Consider the following 21,427-nt stretch of genomic DNA (forward strand, 5'->3'; position numbering starts at 1 on the left):
TTCAAGTCTTGGCTCCATCATTTACAGTCAGGTAGCTTTGGCATTTTCTGAATTTAGTTTCTATGTTTTTAAAATAAGGATAAAAATACCTACCTCTTAAAGTTGTTGTGAGAATAAATCTGTTTAAAGGACTTAACCTTGGCCTGTCAGGCAGTGAACATTTAATAGAAGTCAGCTATTTCCATGTAAGTTGATAATTAAACAAAACTAAGATGGCTCATCCAGTTATTCAGCCAGTGACTGTGCTCGGCACAGGGTTCTGCCCTGGAGAAACTCACAGTCTAATGGGGGAAAAGAGAGAAAAGTATACGAGCAGCTTCAGGTTGGTGTGGTTAGTACTGACTGGCCATAAGAAGATCTTGAAACTGAAAAGTGGAGCCCTGACACATGCCGGGGTAGGAAAGAGTAAGGCAGGGGTGGAGACGGGAGTACTTTTTATCTGGCTTCTGCTCTCGGTCTGGTTACTCTCAGCTGTCTTCATTTTTCCCAAAAGTTAAGACCTTTAAAAATTGCCACCTCCTTGAGGCTCTGGCACTGTCCCTTCCTTGGCTAGTTTAGAGCTTACAAACCAGTCTTTGGACCTAAGTTAGCACAGAATTTCCCAAATGGCATTATCAAGAATACTGTATACTGCAGTGTGTTAATGGTTCTGTAGGTTTTAAAAGAAAGGTGTTCCACGATTCAAATAAGTTTGGAAACTGCCAGAGTTATACAAAATTTCTTCCTGTAGCACTACTCCCACCAGCTTTAAATATGTATTATCAGTCTCCAAAAGAAGGCTATAGTTTCCAAACTTGATTTGCTCTAAAATATTTTTAACACTTTACAGAGTTAATGTTCCTCTAAACAATGAGAGATCCAGACAGGTAGCAGCTGCATATTTGCCATAATGGAGCATGATTCAGTTCCTAAATTTGGAAATTTCAGTGAGGCAGTTTCTTAGTTCTGCATGGCCCCTGTGATAATGGTGTCTTAGTTAAGAAAAAATTGTCCTTGGTGAATTCTAACCTCTTCAGAAAAGAACCTTTCTCCATGAAATATTGTGTTTTCAGTGTAGGTCATCTCTTTTGTTTAGCACTCAAGAGGAACCAATTCTATTGCTCATTCGTACACATACTAGGTGTAAATTAGATATATTACCTCTCACAGGCTGTCTGAATTATTTGTCTGTTCAAGAAGGTAATGGGAAATTGAACACAACTCCTTCCCCAACAGCTTCCTATGATGAAGTAGTTAAAAATTATTTGAGCTGGATCTCAAGAGTGAGCTTATGGCCTGTAAATCTGAGTATTCCTATTTCTGCCAAGAAAGTAAAAGTTTTCCAGGTACAGTAATGTTCTAGTGTAAAGCATCCCAGATTGTCATAGATTTGATAAACTTGTGGGTCTAGTTTTGTCCCCTGTGTACTTTGAACTAAATAAAACAAACTTGATTTGCTCTAAAATCCATGCATTTGCTGTCCATGCCCCAGCACAGTTCTGCTTAGATTGGAATTTGTAGTTTATAACTTGGCTGTCCTTACATTCTATATGCACAGTTTACCTTGTTGTCTGACAAGCCAAAAGAATAAGCAGTAAAAGGATGTTCTCTGCAACCCCAAAGTTTGGTTTTTTGTTTGTTTGGTTGGTTTTGAGTTTCAGTCTCACTATTAAATGATTACAGTTCTTTTCTCTCTTAGGTGATTTGGATCATATGGATGACTTCTAAGAACCTTTGTGGCTTTCAAATTCTTTTAGTCATAAAATTTAATGAGTACAGTCTTTTTCCCCTAGTGCTGGGAGTCTAACCCAGGGCCTCATACATGCTAGGCAAGGGCTCTACTTCTGAACTACAGCCCCAGTCCTAAAGTAAAAGCCTCCACTCTTTTGGCATATAGGTCCCTACAGGTTGTTGGAAGAGTCAGAAAATTACTGATAAGAGTAAGTAATTTTGAGCACATGACAAAATCATACAATCTGAACATCTATCTTTAACAGAGAAGCTGACACCCCTCCCAAGCACTAAGCATTCTATAACATTGCCCTTTAGAGGCCATTGCACATCTGGAACACTAGTAACTATCATTTTAAAGCAGCTTTCATGTACCAGGCACGATGCTAAGCACTTTATGTATGGTATCTCTCTTAATCCTCAAAACCTGAAAGGTTGGTGGTATTATCCCTATTTAAGTAGTAGAGCCAGGATTCAAGCTGGCTTAATTAAAGCTTAATCCCAAAGTGTGTATATTTCCCAAGCCATCATGTAGACTTACAGTACGCTCCAAGATTTTGTTGGAGTTTGAAAATCTTTGCTGAAGCGCAATCCAGGAGGCAGTGCAATTCAGCATTTTTAACTGCACTTCTCAGTATCCTAGAGAAGAAAGGCTCTAAGCTGTTTCTCCCCAGTTGCCCTGGACTACGAGTTGATCATCCTTAGGGTAAGAAGGGAATGTTTTGGAGACAGTGCCCTTCTCCTGAGTCTGGAATATGAAGTTTTCCCTTGCGGCTATTTGGGAGCATGTTCTCCAGCTCAGACAGCCTCTAGCATCTTAAGTGACAGACCTTTGGAGTGGTCTAATCTAGCTCCATAATTCATGTGGGAATGTCCTAATAGCCACATTTGTGTTCTTAACCTTTCTAATCTCAATACTTTCCACAGAGAAACCAAAACACAAAAGCCTAAAGTCACTTAAATGAATTCATGCTTCAGGGAAAGTTGGTGCCACAATATCCTTTAAAAGAAATGTGTATGCTAAGCTGTTCGTTTCTGAACATCAAAATACAGGGTACAGAAGCAGATGTCTCAGCTTCTAATGATCCAGGTGTTCTTCACCATCTCCACTCAGCTGTATGTTGGGAGCTCGTTTCACTTAGACACTGCTCTGGAATCTAGCATTTATTAAGAGTTAACCAGAAATTGTGCTAAGCATAATTTTTCATTTTTTGTTGATGCATATTAACTCTACAGAATGGTATAATGGTTTCCCTACCCTGATGGTCTCCCTTCTGGTTTTATGAGATCCCTTTTTTTTTTCCTTTTTTCTCTCTAGCTTCTACATATGACACTTGTCTTTCTGAGTCTGGCTTATTTCACTTAACATGAAGCTCTCTTTCCAGTTCCATCCATTTACCTGAAAATGACATTATTTCATTATTCTTTATAACTGAATAAAACTTCATTTTGTATATATGCCCTATTTTCTTTATTCATTCATCTGTTGATGGACACCTAGGCTGATTCCATAACTTGACTGCTATGAATTAATTATGCTGCTATAAACATGGCAATGCATGTATCTCTAAAAGTGTGCTGTTATTAATTCTTTTGGATAAATTCTAAGTAGTAGTATAGCTGGATCATATAGTAGTTCCATTTTTTGTATTTTGAGGTACTTCCCTACTGATTTCCATAGTGGCTGTACTAACTTACCTTTTCACCAATAGTTCATAAGTTTATTTTTCCCCACATCCTCACTAACACTTATTGTTATTTATGATTCCCATTCTGACTGGAATAAGATGGACTTTCAGTGCAGTTGTAAATGGATAGAATGCCTTTATTTTGTTTTTATCTTTTTAAAAAATTATTCTAATTTGTTATATACGACAGCAGAATGCATTACAATTCATATTACACATATAAAGCTCAATTTTTTGTGTCTCTGGTTGTACACAAAGTAGAGTCACACCGTTCCTGCCTTCGTACATGTACTTAGGGTAATGATGTCCATCTCACTCTACCATCTTTCCTACCCCCATACTCCCTCCCTCCCCCTCCCTCCCCTTTGCCCTATCTAGAGTTCATCTATTCTTCCCATGCTCCACCCTACAACCCCATTATGAATCAGCATCCTTATATCAGAGAAAACATTTGGCATTTGGTTTTTTGGGATTGGCTTACTTCACTTAGCATTATATTCTCCAACTCCATCCATTTACCTGCAAATGCCATGATTTTATTCTCTTTTAATGCTGACTAATATTCCATTATGTTTATATACCACGTTTTCTTTATCCATTCATATACTGAAGGGCATCTAGGTTGGTTCCACAGTTTAGCTGTTATGAATTGTGCTGCTGTAAACATTGATGTGGCTGTGTCCCATTAGTATACTGTTTTTAAGTCCTTTGAATATAGACCGAGGAGTGGGATAGCTGGGTCAAATGGTGGTTAATTCCCAGTTTTCCAAGGAATCTTCTTACTGCTTTCCATATTGACTGCACCAATTTGCAGTCCCACCAGCAATCTATGAATGCATCTTTTCCCCCCATATCCTCACCAACACTTATTGTTGTTTGTATTCATAATAGCTGCCATTCTGACTGAAGTGAGATGAAATCTTAAAGTAGTTTTGATTTGCATTTCTCTAATTGCTAAAGATGTTGAACATTTTTCCATATATTTGTTTATTGATTGTGTATCTTCTGAGAAGTATCTGTTCAGTTCCTTGGCCCATTTATTGATTGGATTATTTGTGGGGTTTTTGGCATTAACATTTTTGAGTTCTTTATATATCCTAGAAATTAGTCCTCCATCTAATGTGTGTGTGGTAAAAATTTGCTTCCAAAATGTAGGCTCTCTGTTCACCTCACTGATTGTTTCTTTTGCTGAGTAGAAGCTTTTTAATTTGAATGCATCCCATTTATTAATTCTTGATTGTAATTCTTGAGTTATAGGAGTCTTATTAAGGAAGTAGGGGCCTAATCCAACATGATGGAGATATGGGCCTACTTTTTCCTTCTATTAGGCCCAGTGTCTCTGGTTTAATTCCTAGGTCCTTGATCCACTTTGAGTTGAGTTTTATGCATGGTGAGAGATAGAGGTTTAATTTCATTTTGTTGCATATGGATTTCTAGTTTTCCTAGCACCTTTTGTTGAAGAGGCTATCTTTTCTCCAATGTGTGTTTTTGGTGCCTTTGTCTAACATAACTGTAATTATGTGGGTTTGTTCTCTGTGTCCTCTATTCTGTGCCATTGGTCTACAAGTCTATTTTGGTGCCAATACCATGCTGTTTTTGTTACTATTACTCTGTAGTATAGTTTAAGGTCTGGTATATAGTCTGCTTCACTCTTCTTGCTAAGGATTGCTTTAGCTATTCTAGATCTCTTATTTTCCCAGATGGATTTCATGACTGCTTTTTCTATTTCTATGAGAAATGTCATTGGGATTTTGATAGGAATTGCGTTAAATCTGGATGTGCTTTTGGTAGTATGGTCATTTTGACAATATTAATTCTGCCTATCCAAGAACAAAGGCAGATCTTTCCATCTTCTAAGGTCTTCTTTAATTTCTTTCTTCGGATTCTGTAGTTTTCATTGTAGAGGTCTTTTGTTGTTGTTGTTAGGTTGATTCCCTATGTTGTTTTGTTTGTTTGTTTGTTTGGTTGGTTGGTTGGTTTTGTTCAAGATATTGTAAATAGGGTAGTTTTCCTCATTTCCCTTTCAGAGAATTTGTCACTGATAACACAGAAATGCCTTTGATTTGTGGGTGTTATTTTATATCCTACTACATTGCTGAATTCATTTATGAGTTCTAGAAGTTTTCTGGTGGGATTTTTTGGGTCCTGTAGGCATAGAATCATATCGTGGGCAAATAATGATAATTTCTTATTTTCCTATCCATATCCCTTTAATTTTTTTCATCTAATTGCTCTGGCTAGTGTTTCAAGAGGTAAAAGAGGGCATCCCTGTCTTGTTCCAGTTTTTAGAGGGAATGCTTTCAGTTTTTCTCCATTTAGAATGATGTTGGCCTTGGGCTTAGCATAGATAACTTTTACAATGCTGATATGTTCCTGTTATCCCTAATTTTTCTAGTGTTTTGAACATGAAGAGGTGTTGTATTTTGTCAAATGCTTTTTCTGCATCTCTTGAGATAATCATATGATTTTTATCTTTAAGTCTACTGATGTGATGAATTACATTTATTGATTTCCATGTGTTAAACCAACCTTGCATCCCTGGGATGAACCCCACTTGATCGTGGTGTAATATCACAACAGATACTACAGAAATACAGAAGATAATCAGAAATTATTTTGAAAGTTTGTACTCCAATAAAATAGAAAATATCTAAGACATCAACAAATTTCTAGAGTCATATGATTTGCTCAAATTGAATCAGGATGATATGCACAATTTAAACAGATCAGTTTCAAGCAGTGAAATAGAAGATGCTATCAGGAAGCCTACCAACCAAGAAAAGCCCTGTTGATACACAGCTGAGTTCTACAAGACCTTTAAAAAAGAACTAATACCAATACTCTCCAAAATTATTTCATGAAATAGAAAAAGAGGAAGCACTTTCTAACTCATTCTAAGAGGCCAATATCACCCTAATTCTAAATAGGCAAAGACACATCAAAAAAAGAAAACTTCAGACCAATATCTCTCATGAACAGAAATCAAAAATCCTCAATAAAATTCTGGCAAATTGTTTATTTTTTTGTGATGCTAAGGATTGAACCCAGTGCCTCACACATGCTAGGCAAGCACTAAACTACAGCCTTAGCCCTTCAATTTATTTATTTGTTTGTTTGTGGTACTGGGGATTGAACCCAGGGCCTTGTGCATGCAGGGCAAACACTCTTTACAACTGAGCTATATCCCCAGCCCTCAATATACTTTTATTTTTCATTTCCCTAATGGTAAAAATGTTGGACCTTTTTTTATATAATTCTTGGCTATTTGTATTTCTATCAAGAAGTATCATTTAGTTTATTTAGGTTTTTTGTTTGTTTTTGATGTTGAGGATCTGTTTGGTTCTTTGTTTGTTTGTTTTGGTGAGGGGCGGGATTACTGGGGATTGAACCCAAAGGTGCTTTACCACTGAGTTACATCCCCAGCTCTTTTTCAGTTTTTGAGACAGGGTCTTGCTAAGTTGCTGAGCATCTCAATAAGTTGCCCAGGCTAGCCTCAAACTTGTGATCCTCCTGCCTCAACCTCCTAAATTGCTAGAATTACAAGCATGTGCCACTAAGTTTTAATTTAATTCCTAGGTCTTTGATCCATTTTTGAGTTGACTTTTGTGCAGGGTGAAAGATAAGAGATCTAGTTTCATAATCTTCTACATATAGATATCTAGTTCTCCCAGCACCATTTCTTTTCTCCTACATATGTTTTTGACACCTTTCTCAAAAATGGTGTCTGTGTATGTTTACCTCTGTGTCTTCTATTCTATTCTATTGGTCTTTGTGTCTGCTTTTATGCCAGTACTATAGCTCTGTAGCATCATTTAAAATTGGGTTTTATGATACCTTCAGCATTGGTTGTTTTGTTTTGTTTTTGTTTTTATTGATCAGAATTGCTTTGGCTATTCTGGGTCTTTTGTTCTTCCATATAAATTTTTTTCTCATTTGGTAAAGAATGTCACTGGTATTTTGATGGGGATTGCTTTGAAGCTATAGATCCCTTTTGGTAAAATGGCCATTGCAACAGTATTAATTCTGCCTACCCATAAACTTGGGAGATGCTAAGCATAAATTTTGGCTTTACACTCAAACCTGAGGTTGAATCCATGCTACTTACTAGTGACCTTGGACAAATCCCTGAAGGTCTCAAAGCCTCCAGTTTTTGTTCTTTAGAATGGTGATGTTACAAATACTTGTTTCAGAGCTGTTGGGAAAAATTAAGAAATAATACTACACAAAAATGTTAGATTGATATTGTAACTATACCCAGCCACCTATACTGGTTTTCAAACTCTAGGTGCTTTATTCTGCCTACTTATATGACAACTTAACAAAAACTTAATTAAAAAAAAAAAAAAATGTGGCTGAGCCAGGTGGCACACGCCTATAATCCTAGTGGTTCAGGCAGGAGGATCACAAGTTTAAGGCCAGCCTCGGCAACTTAGTGAGGTCCTGAGCAACTTAGCAAGACCTTTTCTCAAAATAAAAAATAAAAAGTGCTGAGGATATGACTCAGTAGTTAAGTACCCCTGAATTCAATCCATGGTACCAAAAAAAATTCAAAAAGGTGGAGGGGGCTGGAGTTGTGACCCAGTGGTAGAGTACTTGCTTAACATGCCAAAGGCCCTGGGTTCCATCCTCAACACCACAAAAAAATAAAAATAATTTTTAAAATGTTTTAAAGACCACCCTAGGGCCTGATGAAGCCTACTTTTGAGGAAATAGTATCTACAGTCAGTTTTTAGATTCTTGCAGCTTGGAAATTCTAAGTTTGTAATTATCAATGAGGATTGAAGCCTTTAGCTTCAGTTTCATCATTATATAGACATGAACCATATTTTCTACATCTTTGTGTCCTACTCAGACCTAGATAAATCTTTATATATAGTAGATGTTCAATGAACCAAACAAGTGAATTAATTTTAAACATGGTCAGATTCCAGAAAGGATAGTGGACCGTTCTAGAGCTTGGAATGAGGGAGAGAATGGTGGAACTCCAGCACCTTCTCATGTCACTAACTTCCTGTGACACCTTGAGCAGGTCACAACTTCTCTAATATTCCAATGGGGGTTATATTAAACATCTCCAAGGATTCATCCAGATTCTCACTTCTATTACTGTAACAAAATCAACTTTTTACTGAATGTAGTAATGTTTTAAGGTACATGTTATAGTCTGAAGTTATGTTCAAATCTATGAAAATGAACTAACCTGTAATTATCCAGATAGATTTGAAGTTAGAGCAAAAGCTATTGAATTCCCAAAAGAAAGGTGGCAGTTTTAATTTATTTTCTCACTAGGAAATTTAGAGCTTAATTAGACCTTGTTTTGTGCCCCTATTAGATCTAAGTTATGCAGTTCAGAATTCAGTTGCAGAAGAGTGTGCATGCATCTAAAAAATAAGGGCAGCTGCGTATAAAGTATGGCTTGAGAAGCCCCAAAAGGACATTTCCAACCATAAACATAAACCCAGACCAGCTCTGTTAGCTTTCTGTTGCAACCCTTACATTATTTCAGAGCTTCTTTAAGTCAAGAGTTTGGGGGTACAGCACCTCTGGATTCTCTGCTCAGAGTCTTAACAAGGCTGCAATCAAAGTGTCGTTAAGGCTGCGTTTTCATCTGGAGTTCAGGGTTTTCCGAGCTCATTGAGGGTGGTGGCATAATTCAGTTCCTTTCCATCATTGGACTGGGATCTCCTTTTCCTTGTTGCCTGTTGACTATTCACAGGCCACAGCAGGTCCTCACTATGTGGTCCTCTCACAACACAGCAGCACACCTCTTCAAAGCCAGCAGGAAAATCCCTCTCCCTGTCTACATAAGTGGATTCTTATGTAACGTAATTATGGGGTGACTGTCCATCACCTTTTTTATATAAAGTAACCTAATTACCAGAGTGATAGTCACATTCACAGGCCCTGCCCACACTTGAGGGGAGGGAAATATACAGGCTGTGTGAACCACAGGTGGGAATGTTGGGGGCCACCTCAGAATCCTATCTACCATGCCAGCCATAATTCCCCAAGCCCCCATCTTTTAATTTTATTCTTTGAGGACTTCTGAAGATTAGATAAAGACATAAATTAATTTAAGCTATTTTGCACTGTTTTTTAAAAAAATATATTTTTTAGTTGTAGTTGGACACAATATCTTTATTTTATTTTTATGTGGTGCTGAGAATTGAACCCAGGGCCTCTCATGTGCCAGGTGAGCGCTCTACCACTGAGCCACGATCCCAGCCCCTATTTTGCACTGTTATCTAAAAACAATAATAACATAACAGTCAAAGTTTTTGCCTGGAAGGGAGCTTAGAAACCATTTTGTTCAAACTCTTAATTACTTTAGTTTGTAACCTACATGAAAGAAAATGACTTGCTCAAATCACTGATCATATGACACAGAGTAGAGTAGAATTTCATGTTCAGTGACTTCCACACCTGTGTTCTCTTTAGAACATGGTGCCCACTGCTGCTAGAAGAGCCTAGAGTATCATAAAGGGGACTCAGTGCTTTAATGTGATGGCAGAAACAGAGGGAGACAAGCATCCTACTATTCAGAATAAGAATCCCCCCAGACAGCAGAGAACTAAGAGCGTGAAGGCAGGAGGTAGAAATGTCACAGATATGTGTGGGGAAGAGATTATGAAAGAAAAACCTTCTATTTTATAAATTCTTTTAAATTTTGTGGGAGGCAGGCCCCTGTGCTTCAGTTCATCATTGCATTTTATAAAAACATTTATATGTGAGGAGGAGTGTTGGCCAGGATTCCACTCATTTAAGACAAAGCCATCAATTTTTAAAGTAAAATTATTCATGATGTAGGCAAGGAGGCTCAAAATCTGAAATAAATGTCTGCTTTATGAGGCATTTTTTTTCTGGTTTATTTTCCCAAATTTGAAGTCACTTAGCATTCTAAAGGTTGATTCTGGCTTAATTATATCACTTTGAATATATTATGATTTAGTAAAAAAGTTATATAAGTACCCCAAAGAGGAGGAGAGTGGCTTTAGAGATTCATGGTTACCATTGTGAGAGAAAGGGGAGTTTAGGGTAGGATAAACTGCCCAGAACATCCACATATAAATAGATAGTAAGGACAAAATCAGCCAGGACGGCTGAGGCAGGAGGATCACAAGTTCAAGGCCAGCCTCAGCAACTTAGTGAGGCTCTAAGCAACTTAGTGAGACCCTGTGTCAAAATTAAAGAAAAAAAAGAGGGGGGGACTGGGTTTGTGGCAGTGGTAAAGTACCTCTGTGCCCAATCCCCAGTGCCCCACCCCAAAAAAAATCAGCCAGCATTACATACCATGGGGGGATGGAGGGAAAGCCAGAAAAGAACAATGTCAAGAATGACACCAATACTAGGAAAATATAGAGATGAATATTTATTACAAGCAATGCTTTGTAGGGGCTTCAAGGATTACTATCTTTAGAAGCCTTTGAAGGTCTAATAAGATCCTGGTAAAGGTGATTTTTAGTCTTCCATGTCATTTCAACAAACCAAAGTTAAATGTATCAGTTACTCTCAGTTCAGCCATTAGAATCAAACTTTGTTGGAGCTGAACAAACAGTCCACCAAGGAAATAATTTTATAAAGTTTGAGAAGAATAAAAGAGGAACTGATTAAATAAATTACAGATGTCCAGCCAGTGGAATGCTCACTTTGCAACTCTTAAAAGAAGCTGTCTGTGTGCTGGTATGGTGTTGAGAGGCTGCCAGCACCTTGCCCAGGCAATTCCTCCTGCCCAGGAGGGTATACGACACCTGAAAATATCGAGTCTGAAATAATTAGTGAAGAAATAAAAGACAGAGTCAAAGAATAAGTTTTAAAGCAGAGCGCCTGATAGGTCCAGCCCACACAGGGGCTGGAGCTCAATAACTGAAAAATGACTCTGGTGGTTTATTTAAGGGGGTACATCAAAGCAGGGATAAGGTTTTAAGGGCGGAGTCTTGCTTCGGGATGTCTTTCAGTCAACAGGTTGATTGGCATCTTGGCAGGCTACACCCATAGAGTCTTTGTGGCTATATGGCTGCAGCAGGTTACCCCCATCTGCGATGCTGTGTGGGACTTTTTTTTGGCAGAGCTGAATAGAAATTCACATGTATCTGGTTGGTCTTAACCAGTGGGTATGCCACTGGAAGTTCTCAAATACCAGATTTTCCTGTTCAATGGGCTTCCATGCTGATTGTTCCACACATAGTCCATGGATGGCTCTCAACAGTATGGAATTATTTCTCAGGCATCATGTTAAATGAGTAAAGCAAAGCACTATATTTGGTACACCGCCATGTCTGTGGTGAAGAATACTTGATTTTCTGTCCGTGTGATATTTCTGGAGGAACTGGTGATATTGTTTGCCTCTGACAACTAAGTGATGAGGGATAAGGGTGGAATGGAGACTTCTACCTTTTCGTACTGTTTGAATTTTGAAACAGATGAATGTATTGCCTAATCAAACATAATTTTCTGAAAGTTAAAAAAATGGATACTTAAAGATTGAGAAAGAGAAAATCAAATTAATATGGTAAGTTGGTGTCCAGATAAGAACTTGCTTGTTATCAAAGTTCCCTTGCATAGAGGTGCCTCTGGCCCTCTGCAAGACCCTACTCATGCAAGGTTCCTTTGCATCTTCTGTTTAAGCTCCTGAGTCAGGCTGTAGTGCTCCTCTTTGCTTCCCCTACTTTATTCAAACTGACTCCTCCACACCCACCCTGCATCACACCAATCTAGAACATTCTGTCTTTTTACTTCTTTAGAATTCAGATCCAAATTGTATCTCCTATTAAATCCATACTATTCCATATTTAACCCATTTTTATTTGATAATATATCAGATATTTCACCTGTGTATTTCTCAGTCTTAGTGGAACATACTAAATTGGGATCGTTCCCTCGTGTGTCAGCCAAATTTATTGACTGTCCAGTGGTTCTTGTAGAAATGCTTGCCCAAAGCCTGGTGTGGTGACATGCACCTGTAGTCCCAGTACTCAGGAGGCTGAGATGGGCAACTTAGCAAGACTCCATCTCAAAAAATAAAAAGGGAGGGGGGGGAGAGAGAGAGAGAGAGAGAGATTCCTTTGTAAACAAGATATAATGAGTATTTTTTAATGAAGCTCAATATAATACTAAATGATAGAATAAATCTCACTGTTAAACTAGATTTACCAAATTAAGCAAAAGCCCACTGAAGTCATCATCTGGGATGATGATGCTCTGAGGTTCAGAAAACTTGACTACAAGTTTTCTCTGTGGTGTGTTCCATAAATTAGAAGCCGGGACTGGCAGTACTGCCTCTGAGGGGCAGCAGACTGAACACATAGAGGGAACAACCTGCCTGGGGTTCAAAAGGGCCATGCAGAACAAGGAATTGTCCTCATTTTCATTATTAGTGTACCATGGCTCGTTTGGGGGGGCGTGGGGCACATTGCAAGGCAAACCTTTACTTCTGGCAGAAAGGTGTGCTGCCAGAACCCGGCTAGCAAGTGCCACCCTTGCTCTGGGCTCCTTTAATTGCTGGTTTTCCTCAGTGCTGTCCTTTCCCCTCATCTCACTCCAAAATCAGGTTAAAATATGTGTGTCATATTTGCCCAAGTGCCTCGGAAGAAGACACAAAAGAAAGGACAAATGCTCTTCAAGGAAAAATCTTCTCCTTTGTTCCATTCAAAGCCATCTAGAAACTGAGACATCACAAGCCTCTCCAGGGCTGTGGCACAGTATCTCCCCTTACTTCCCCTTGGCATTCGCAAGCTGGCTTTTGATTTTCTCTGCCTTAGTCCAGTAAGGCAGGAATAATCACATGGCCACACAGCTGGAGACTGTCAGCCCAACATGTCAGGTCACTTTTCCAGACTCCTTTACATTGGGGGAGACAGGCAGCTCCTAACTGGGTCACACTGAACCAAGCTGTACCTGTGCATTAAAGGCAGCTGTTGGGAAAAACTCCCAGGGCCACATTTGTCATATGTGCTTTTCATTGGGTCTCTGTTTAATTTGTCTCTGAAATTATCAGTATGAGTTCCAAGGGAATGCTAAGTGCCTTGCATTTATGGAGCAGTCAGATCTGTGGCCAAGCTCTAAAGCTGGCTTCTCCCAACTCCCAGCTATTCAGTTATTCATCTTTGACCAAAAGCACTGAGTATTCCCCAATTTGGCTTTTCCTTCATCTGAACTCTTTTTCTTTGGGGTGATGGTTGGATTCATAGAGGAATTGGTGTTATCCATATAAGGGATTGAGTGGACCCAGTGTGAAAAGAGAAAGCATATTGGGCTTAACTTTAGACCCAGCGCCATTACCTACTAGCTTCGTGACCTAGGGCAAGTTATTAAAAATCCTGGATTTCTCTGGGTTCTCTTTGCTTCTAAGATTATCTGATTCTAAGTGGCCATTTGGTCTCCTGTCACTCCAGAACTCACTTGCTCAACTATTGTGGTGATGAGTTTTATGTAATATAGTTTCTGATATATCACACAAACCAGCATGGCTTTCTTTCTATTGTTTATACAGTCATGAACCATACCAGAGAGTAAATTGAGGACCTGGCACAACTCAGATTCCGCATGAGCTTTTCAAAAAAACAGGTGGTGCTAGGCACAGTGGTCCATTCTTACAATCCCAACTACTCAGGAGGCTGAGACAGAAGAAAGATCAAATCACAAGTCTAAGACCAGCCTGGGCAACTTATTGAGACCCTGGCTCAGAGTGAAAAATAAAAAGACTGGCAATGTAGCTTAGGGGTAGAACACTCACTCCGTAATTCACTCCCCAGTACCAAGGAAGGGAGGGAGGGAGGTAGCAAGGAAGGAAGGAAAGAAGGAAGGCAGGCCAGCCGGCCAGCCATTATTGGGCGCAGTGCTGCACACCTGTAATCTCAATGGCTCAGGAGGCTGAGGCAAGAGGATTGAGAGTTCAAAGCCAGCCTTAGCATCTTAGCAAGGCCCTAAGAAACAGTAAACCCCTGTCTTGATATAAAATATTTTAAAAGGGCTGGGGATGTGGCTCAGTGGTTAAGCACCTCTGGGTTCAATCCCCAGTACCAAAAAGAAAACATCAAATGGTCCCAGATTTTTGAGTGCCAAATGAGCCTGTTTCTACAAACCCATTGCTCAACCCCAATCTAATAGAAATCACCAAATCTCATGTCATGCCTCTTGTAGGGCACCTGGGCAGATTTGTACAAAAGGAATATATAGTCTTTGGAAACCTAGGATGTCTTTTTTTCATGGTGCCTTCATTCTCCATGTGGACATCTTTCAGATTACGAACTGGAATTTCAACCATCAATCAGTTGGCCTCAACTCTGTAGGAAGAACAGTGTTTCCTCTGCTCTCACACTACAGTGAGCAATGCAGAAGGCTCCTGTGATCTCAGAATGTGTGGATTTCTCCCCACCAGAAAGTAAACAATCCATTTTGTAGCAGAAAGCATCAGGGTGTCCTCTAATTCAGTTTAATCCTGATGCTGCACATCTGGAGATAGCATCAGATGCCACAGGTTGAGAGCTCAGACTTCCAGGACTGTCCCCTGCTTTCAGATGTCAGTTGCAAGCCCCAGATTGTTTGACCGGTGCTCCTGACTGACCAGATATGAATGAGTTCTCGTGTCCATCTCCTTAGGGTTAATTTGCAAGAACATCTCACGGGACTCAGGGAAATGTGTTTACTACTTTATTATAAAGGACATTTCAAACTATACAGGTGAAGAGATGTACAAGAGAGGTTTGGGAGAAAGAGCATAGAGCTGTCATGGCTTTTCTAGGGGCACCACCCTCCATGAACCTTTCCACGTTCAGCAATTTGAATACTCTGAACCTTATGCTTTGGTGATTTTTAACTTCATTACATCAGCATGATTGATTGAGTAGTTGGCCATTGGTGATCAACTCAGCTTTCAGCCTTCTTTCCTCCCCAGAGGTTGGAGAGCGGAGTGGAAAAGTCCCAACCTCCTAATTGGGCCTTGATCTTTCCTGTGACCAACTGTACCATGCTGAAGCCACATAGGGGCTTCCAGCCCCCAGTCATCTCATTACCATACAAAAAGATAGACCACTTTGGAGAGTCCAAGAATTTTCAGTTTTATGTCAGGAAATAGGGAAGAATACCAGATATATATTTCACAGTATCACAGTTACCAACAGGGAAGGCCAAAATTCCAGGACCCTACAACTGGTCTGCACCAGTTGAGATCTGAGGAAGGGATTGTTGAGATCTGAGGAAGGGATTGTTCTGCTTGCTGTGATTTAATTATGGCTTTGTGATTCAGAGATTTTGGAAGCAGTATGAATGAGCCAATTCTCAGGACCAGCTGTCAAGCCCTTGCCTTGTAATCTGCTGTCATCCCACTTGTCCCAAGGGCTCCCAGTTTGACAGCTCACCAGCTAGTAAGTTGGTTTCCTCCTGCTGATTCACACCCCAGGGGCCTATCTAAGGATCTTGGACTGCCAAAGGGCACCCCAGTTGGGCTGTTCCCTGGCCAGTTCCATCCCTGTGGTTTGAGTCACAATGACTTGGCAGCCCTGGTTTTTCCTCCTAGAGTACGAAGGACACCAGCGCCCTCTTTGTGAGATGGAACATAATCTGTAGCTCTTTTGTGAACACAGGTCGTTGGTGATGTGGTCTTGCTGCAGTCCCCAGAGGTCCCTGTTCTACAACCTCTTAATACCAGTTTAATGAATTTTTCACTAAAAACTGTCAAGCACTTTTACTGATATCCTTGAATATTATTTAATAGCTTATTTACAGGGAGGCTCTCCATGTCTATGGGAAGGAGTCTTGCAATGTCGAGACAGTCACCCTCAGGCACTCTGTCCTGAGAGAGGTGAAGAAGTGAGTAGGAGAAAAGGAAGATAGTCGGTTATAGCTATTAAACCTGTGAGACTGATCCAGATATGGTGGCACACACCTATAATCCCAGTATTGCCTCAGGAAGCTGAGGCAGGAGGATCACAAGTTCAAGGCCCACCTGGGCATTAGTGAGACCTTGTCTCAAAAAACACTGGGGATGTAGTTCAGTGAAAGTGTCCATGGGTTAAAACTCCAGAACCACCAAAGGAAAAAAAGTGTGAGATGTGACATGCAGAAAGAGAAATGGTTAACAAAAAGCACAGATCCCCCCTCCTCAGGGCACTCTTCTGTGGCAATGGAGGGGGATTCAGTAGGTAATCACAGTTTGAAATCACTGAGCAGTCTTCTGAGGTGAACTGAGTTTCCTTAATAAATTTTTCTACTGAGAAGTATAATGACCAGCTGTCACCATTTTAATTCTTTTAAAAATTGCTAGTCTCTTCTCTGGGCAGTGTAGTTAGCAAGAATCAGTTCTTCCTGAGCCAAAGCAAGTATCTAAAATTGCAGAGCTAAATTTCTAACCCTTAGAACTCTGTGGTCTTGTTGATTCCCCAGGATGCATCTCATGAAAATCCACCACAGTCTCTTCCACCTAAGTCTTTTAGTTCCAGGGCTATTGATTCCTCCCTCACTTTAACTTGCATCTTCAGAGAAATGGAGAACCCAAAGCTACAGAAAGAGGAAACAAGCTCCTCCTGTCCTCCTGAACAGCCTAGTCTCCTTTTCTCTACCATTTACCAATTCAAGATTCAGCTCTTTCTGGGCACCTCCATCACACCCTCACTCCAGAAAACACCAGTAAACTATTCTCTGCACTATTAACCCACCTCAGAAGTTATCTTGTGGCATCCCTTATTTGAATATAAGAAAATGAAGTCTTAAGAGATCAAATGACTCCACCAGGGTCATATTGCAAGGTGACAATGGAACCAAACCTTGCTCCTTCCCACTGCTGTGCTGACCCTGGGGGCACTGTGGTGAATGCATGGAGGTGATGAATGTGAAGTGAGAAATAAAAGGCAACACAGGATGGTAACGGGAACTAAATTATAGGAAGGAAACAAGCAAAGAAGGCACACTGAGCTTGTTTAAATTCATATTGCTTCTGGATTAATCTAATCTGATGCTTATAGAGAACACTTCATTGCTAGTTGATTCATAAATAGAAATCAATTCTTTTCTTTCCGGCATGTATTACTTCACTTAAGAGAATGTCTAGGGGGCTGAGGTTGTAGCTCAGTGATAGAGCACTTGCCTGGCACGTTGAGGCACTGGGTTCAATGCTTGGCACCACATAAGAATATATAAATAAAATAAAGGTATTGTGTTCATCTACAACTAAAAAAAAAAAATTTTTTTTTTTAAAGAGTATATCTGTAAGGCTAGGGGTGTAGCTCAGTAGTAGAGAGATCGCCTGGCATGTGCGAAGCCCTGGATTCCATCCCCAGCACTGCAGGAAGGGGAAAAAGCCAAGGAGTGGGTCTGTAAGCAAGAGCATAATTTGTAGGTGTAGATAGACCAAATTTGAGAATAACTGAGAAAGAAGACTGGAAACTTCCTGGTCCTTCCAGGCTTGTGTTTCATGAGAACCCCATTCTTACGTGATTGCTAGTATTTAACAGTAAATGTCCGAGCAAGAAAAAATAGAAAGCTAAAAGAGATTTTCTACCCAAGCCAAAAAAAAAAAAAAGTGTGTTTGTTTATATTTTTTTAAGCTGAATACTGATTCAGTGAGACAGGGCCACAGCTTCTCCCAAGGGGCACTGTTGGAAGACGACAGTGACTGATGCAGAACCAGTAGGGAAGAGGGACCTAGCAGGGCAAGGAGCTCACTCTGCTGTCTGTCAGTAACCGAAGCGTGAAGCTCACACGGCAGATCAGCCTCCTTGTTCTCGCCTCCCCTTCCTCTTGCTGCCTGGTTATTTACTTGACTTCTTGCTGTCATGTTTTTTCCAATTTTTTAAAAATTGCTAGGTGGGAAATGCAAGGAGACTAATACAATATCAGGTGTGGCTTTGAGAAACTCTTCTGATGATAATTTATTAGAAAAGTTGCCATGGCTTGCTTTAGGCTGTTAGAATCCCATCTTTAAATATTATGTGAATTTTCACTTTTTTTAAAGTTATTGTTTAAAGTGATGTATTTAATAGCATTTTAAAATACAAGACAATGGCATTAATCATATTCACAGTGTCATGCAACTGTCACCACTATTTCCAAAACATTTCCATCAAGCACAGTTTAACCCTCCAAGCTCCTTGGCCCCTGGTAATCTACCTTCTGTCTCTATGAATTTAATATCAGGCATTCTTAACTAACTACATAGACCTCCTAAAGTATAGCACAGGAGAAAAGAATAGAACCTGAGGTGAAAAGGAAAGGGAGTTATAGGTTAAAAGCTAAATTTTCATTTCCTTAAATGTGACTTAAATACAGTCAAAAATTTTTGAGCAGTTTGAGAAAGCAAAATGGAAGGCCCTCTGCTGTGCTGATTTTGCATCTTTCCTCTTTCAGTGACCATGCAACAAGTGGCCAGGACAGTGGCTAAAGTGGAACTCTCAGACCATGTGTGTGATGTGGTATTTGCACTCTTTGACTGTGATGGTGAGTAGGACCCACTGGGGTCAGGAGCAGTGCCCTTCTGGACGTTGTGAATCCATCCCTCTTCCATAGCTCATCCCTCAGTGTCGTCAGATCAAAAAATATAATCCCTGGCCCTGGTGTGTGCTTTCCATTTCTTCCTATAATTCCAGTTTGCCTGCAGGCTTCAATTTATGACCATAAGGATCTTAAACATGGAGCACATTTTCAAAATTGCTTGAATCTGTTTTCCTGGATTGCACTCCTAATAAATGTAATTTTCTTTAAAAAAAAAAAAAAATGAAGCCAAGCACAGTGACATAATCCTGTAATCCCAGCTACTTGCGTTTGTGAAGGATTGCAAGTTCAAGGCCAGCCTCAGCTTTAGCAAGACCCTATCTCAAAATAAAAAATAAAATGGGCAGGGGATGTAGTTCAATGGTAGAGGACACTGGGTTCAATTCCCTGTACTCCCACCCCTACACACACACACACACACACACACACACACACACAAATGAAAACAAAAATATTAGACCCAACTTGCTGCACAGTGGATAAGGAGCACTGCAGTATTTCAACGTCTCCAGAAAGAAGATGGAGTATGGTGTACGTCGGGTCCTGTGCCAGGTGTTGAGAATAAAGACAAACAGAGGAAGAATATCTAGGCCTGCTGTGGGTAGTGCAAACACAGATCAGTAAAGGTTTCCTGGAATTGTCCCCTGAGTGAAATCACAAAGGATGAGCAGGAATTGGCCAGGTAAAGGAGAGTGAGATTCGGAAGCTTTCCAGGTGGGGAATTAGCCTAAGCAAAGACAGAGGCAAGAATAAAGACCTGGGGACCTGTCTCCTGCCTTCTCTTGAGTTTACTTGCCATCCCGACCTCTGTCCAGCAATACCTTACTACTGTGGTTCTACAGCAGCCACACTGCTTCCTCTGTGCCCCTTAGTCCTGTCTACTTCATGAGAGCATTTGCCACACTGTTGACATTTATATGTCTCTTCTACAACTTGGGAGTATTTCAAGGGGACAAAGCACAAAGCTTATTACCTGGCATATACTATATTCTCATTTGGAATTTGTCACACTACATTGAACTGTCACTGAATTGTAGTAGGAAACATCAAGGAAGGAGCAAACGAGTTCATCCTAAGCCCTGAGAACTGAATTTGGCTGTGAGACACACTGGGCTTTGGAACCACATGGTGTGCGAACAGTGGAATTTTCTCAGTGGCTTTGTTCCAAGGCCTCCACTTATACTGTTGTATTTGCTTCTTCCTCTAGGTAATGGTGAGCTGAGCAATAAGGAATTTGTTTCCATCATGAAGCAGCGACTGATGAGAGGCCTAGAGAAGCCCAAGGACATGGGCTTCACCCGCCTTATGCAGGCCATGTGGAAATGTGCACAGGAAACTGCCTGGGACTTTGCTTTGCCCAAGTAGTAACCCAGAACTACAAGAGGGGCCACCTTCTGCACCCAAGCAACCTAGGCCCCTGAAGCCAAGCCTCAACATAGCCCTTTGTGCTGCTGCTTCTGGGAGTAGTGCTCCCTTCCTCCTGCAAGTGACCTCAGGATGCGGCCAACTTCCTCTCCTCACCCTCCCCTGTCCCAGTGTTCTGCTAGGCTCTGAGTATTCCCAGTGATTATTCCTGTCCATTCTCAAAAACATGAACAAGTCTTAAAAGGTCAGACCTTGGCTTCTCCAACAGCATCCATCCAAGCACCCTACAGATTAAGAATGCAGGGAACCATCCACACACCTGCCAGCCCTGGGAAGCATCCAGCTCTTAATCATTTTTGCTGTGGGTTTATATTAACAAGAACATTCCCAGTTCTTCCTCCTGTTGGTACTTTTAAGATGCAAGTTAGGGGCTGGGGTCATAGCTCAGTGGGAGACCACTTGCCTAGCATGTGTGAGGCACTGAGTTCATTTCTTAGCACCGCATAAAGACAAATAAAGATCCATCAACAACTAAAAAAAATTGGGGGGGTGGAGACGCAAGTTAGGAAAATCTCTGGGAGGCAAAAGGAAGTTTGTGATGAATGCTTATGAAGATGACCTGGGCATCCTGAGCTGGTGGGTAGCCTGGGCCAAAGGAAGGATCTGTATCAGACACTGTGTGACACTGAGGCCTGTCCAGGAAGTCCATGTGCTCAGTGGCAGCACAGGAGGATTCGGAATTTAAAGTAATTGCTTCATGACACTCTCCACTCCTCCTTTTCCTCTCAGGATCCCTAAGATGCCTCTACTGTGACTCTGTGCTTCATCAACAGCAGTGATTGAGTTCTGTTCTCTGCAAGTGCCATCTCCTCTCCAGAATGGGCCTCCAAAACCAGGGCCTGCTGCAGAGCCTGTCTGCCCTCTGTCTTTAACACTCATAAAATATCACCTTAATTATAACAGTTTGCAATAACCATCCCCAATGTCTGCTGTCTCCTTTATTTTAGGATCTTCTGGGCCCTTTTCCTTTTACATTTCCACTGGGTTTCACTAGTAGCAGACCTGCTTTCTTCCTACCAGAGTCTGATTTAAGGCAACTTGAGGCACAGACGAAAAATGAGGATGTTTGGAGTTTGTGATAACACTGTCCCAGCCAGTTTGACTACTTTTCATTTTAAGCC

General features: G+C 40.5%; 1 protein-coding gene across 3 annotated transcripts in view; it reads left to right on the top strand.

Annotated features, from left to right (window-relative positions):
• Positions 1 to 21,224, top strand: part of Micu1 (mitochondrial calcium uptake 1) — a 188,595-nt gene extending 167,371 nt beyond the window's left edge. For all 3 annotated transcript variants that reach the window (XM_046419603.2, XM_046419604.2, XM_046419605.2), the window contains exons 11-12: positions 18,738 to 18,827; positions 20,089 to 21,224. In XM_046419603.2, coding sequence (XP_046275559.1) covers positions 18,738 to 18,827; positions 20,089 to 20,246 — 248 coding nt within the window. In that variant the 3' untranslated portion in view covers positions 20,247 to 21,224. The remainder of the gene's footprint in view (positions 1 to 18,737; positions 18,828 to 20,088) is intronic.
• The last annotated feature ends 203 nt before the right edge of the window (positions 21,225 to 21,427 follow it).

Source organism: Marmota monax, unplaced genomic scaffold (genome assembly GCF_021218885.2).
Source record: "Marmota monax isolate L192 unplaced genomic scaffold, Marmota_monax_Labrador192_F-V1.1 WCK01_AAM20220418_F8-fsc00019, whole genome shotgun sequence".
In the NCBI taxonomy this organism is placed as follows: Eukaryota; Metazoa; Chordata; class Mammalia; order Rodentia; family Sciuridae; genus Marmota; species Marmota monax.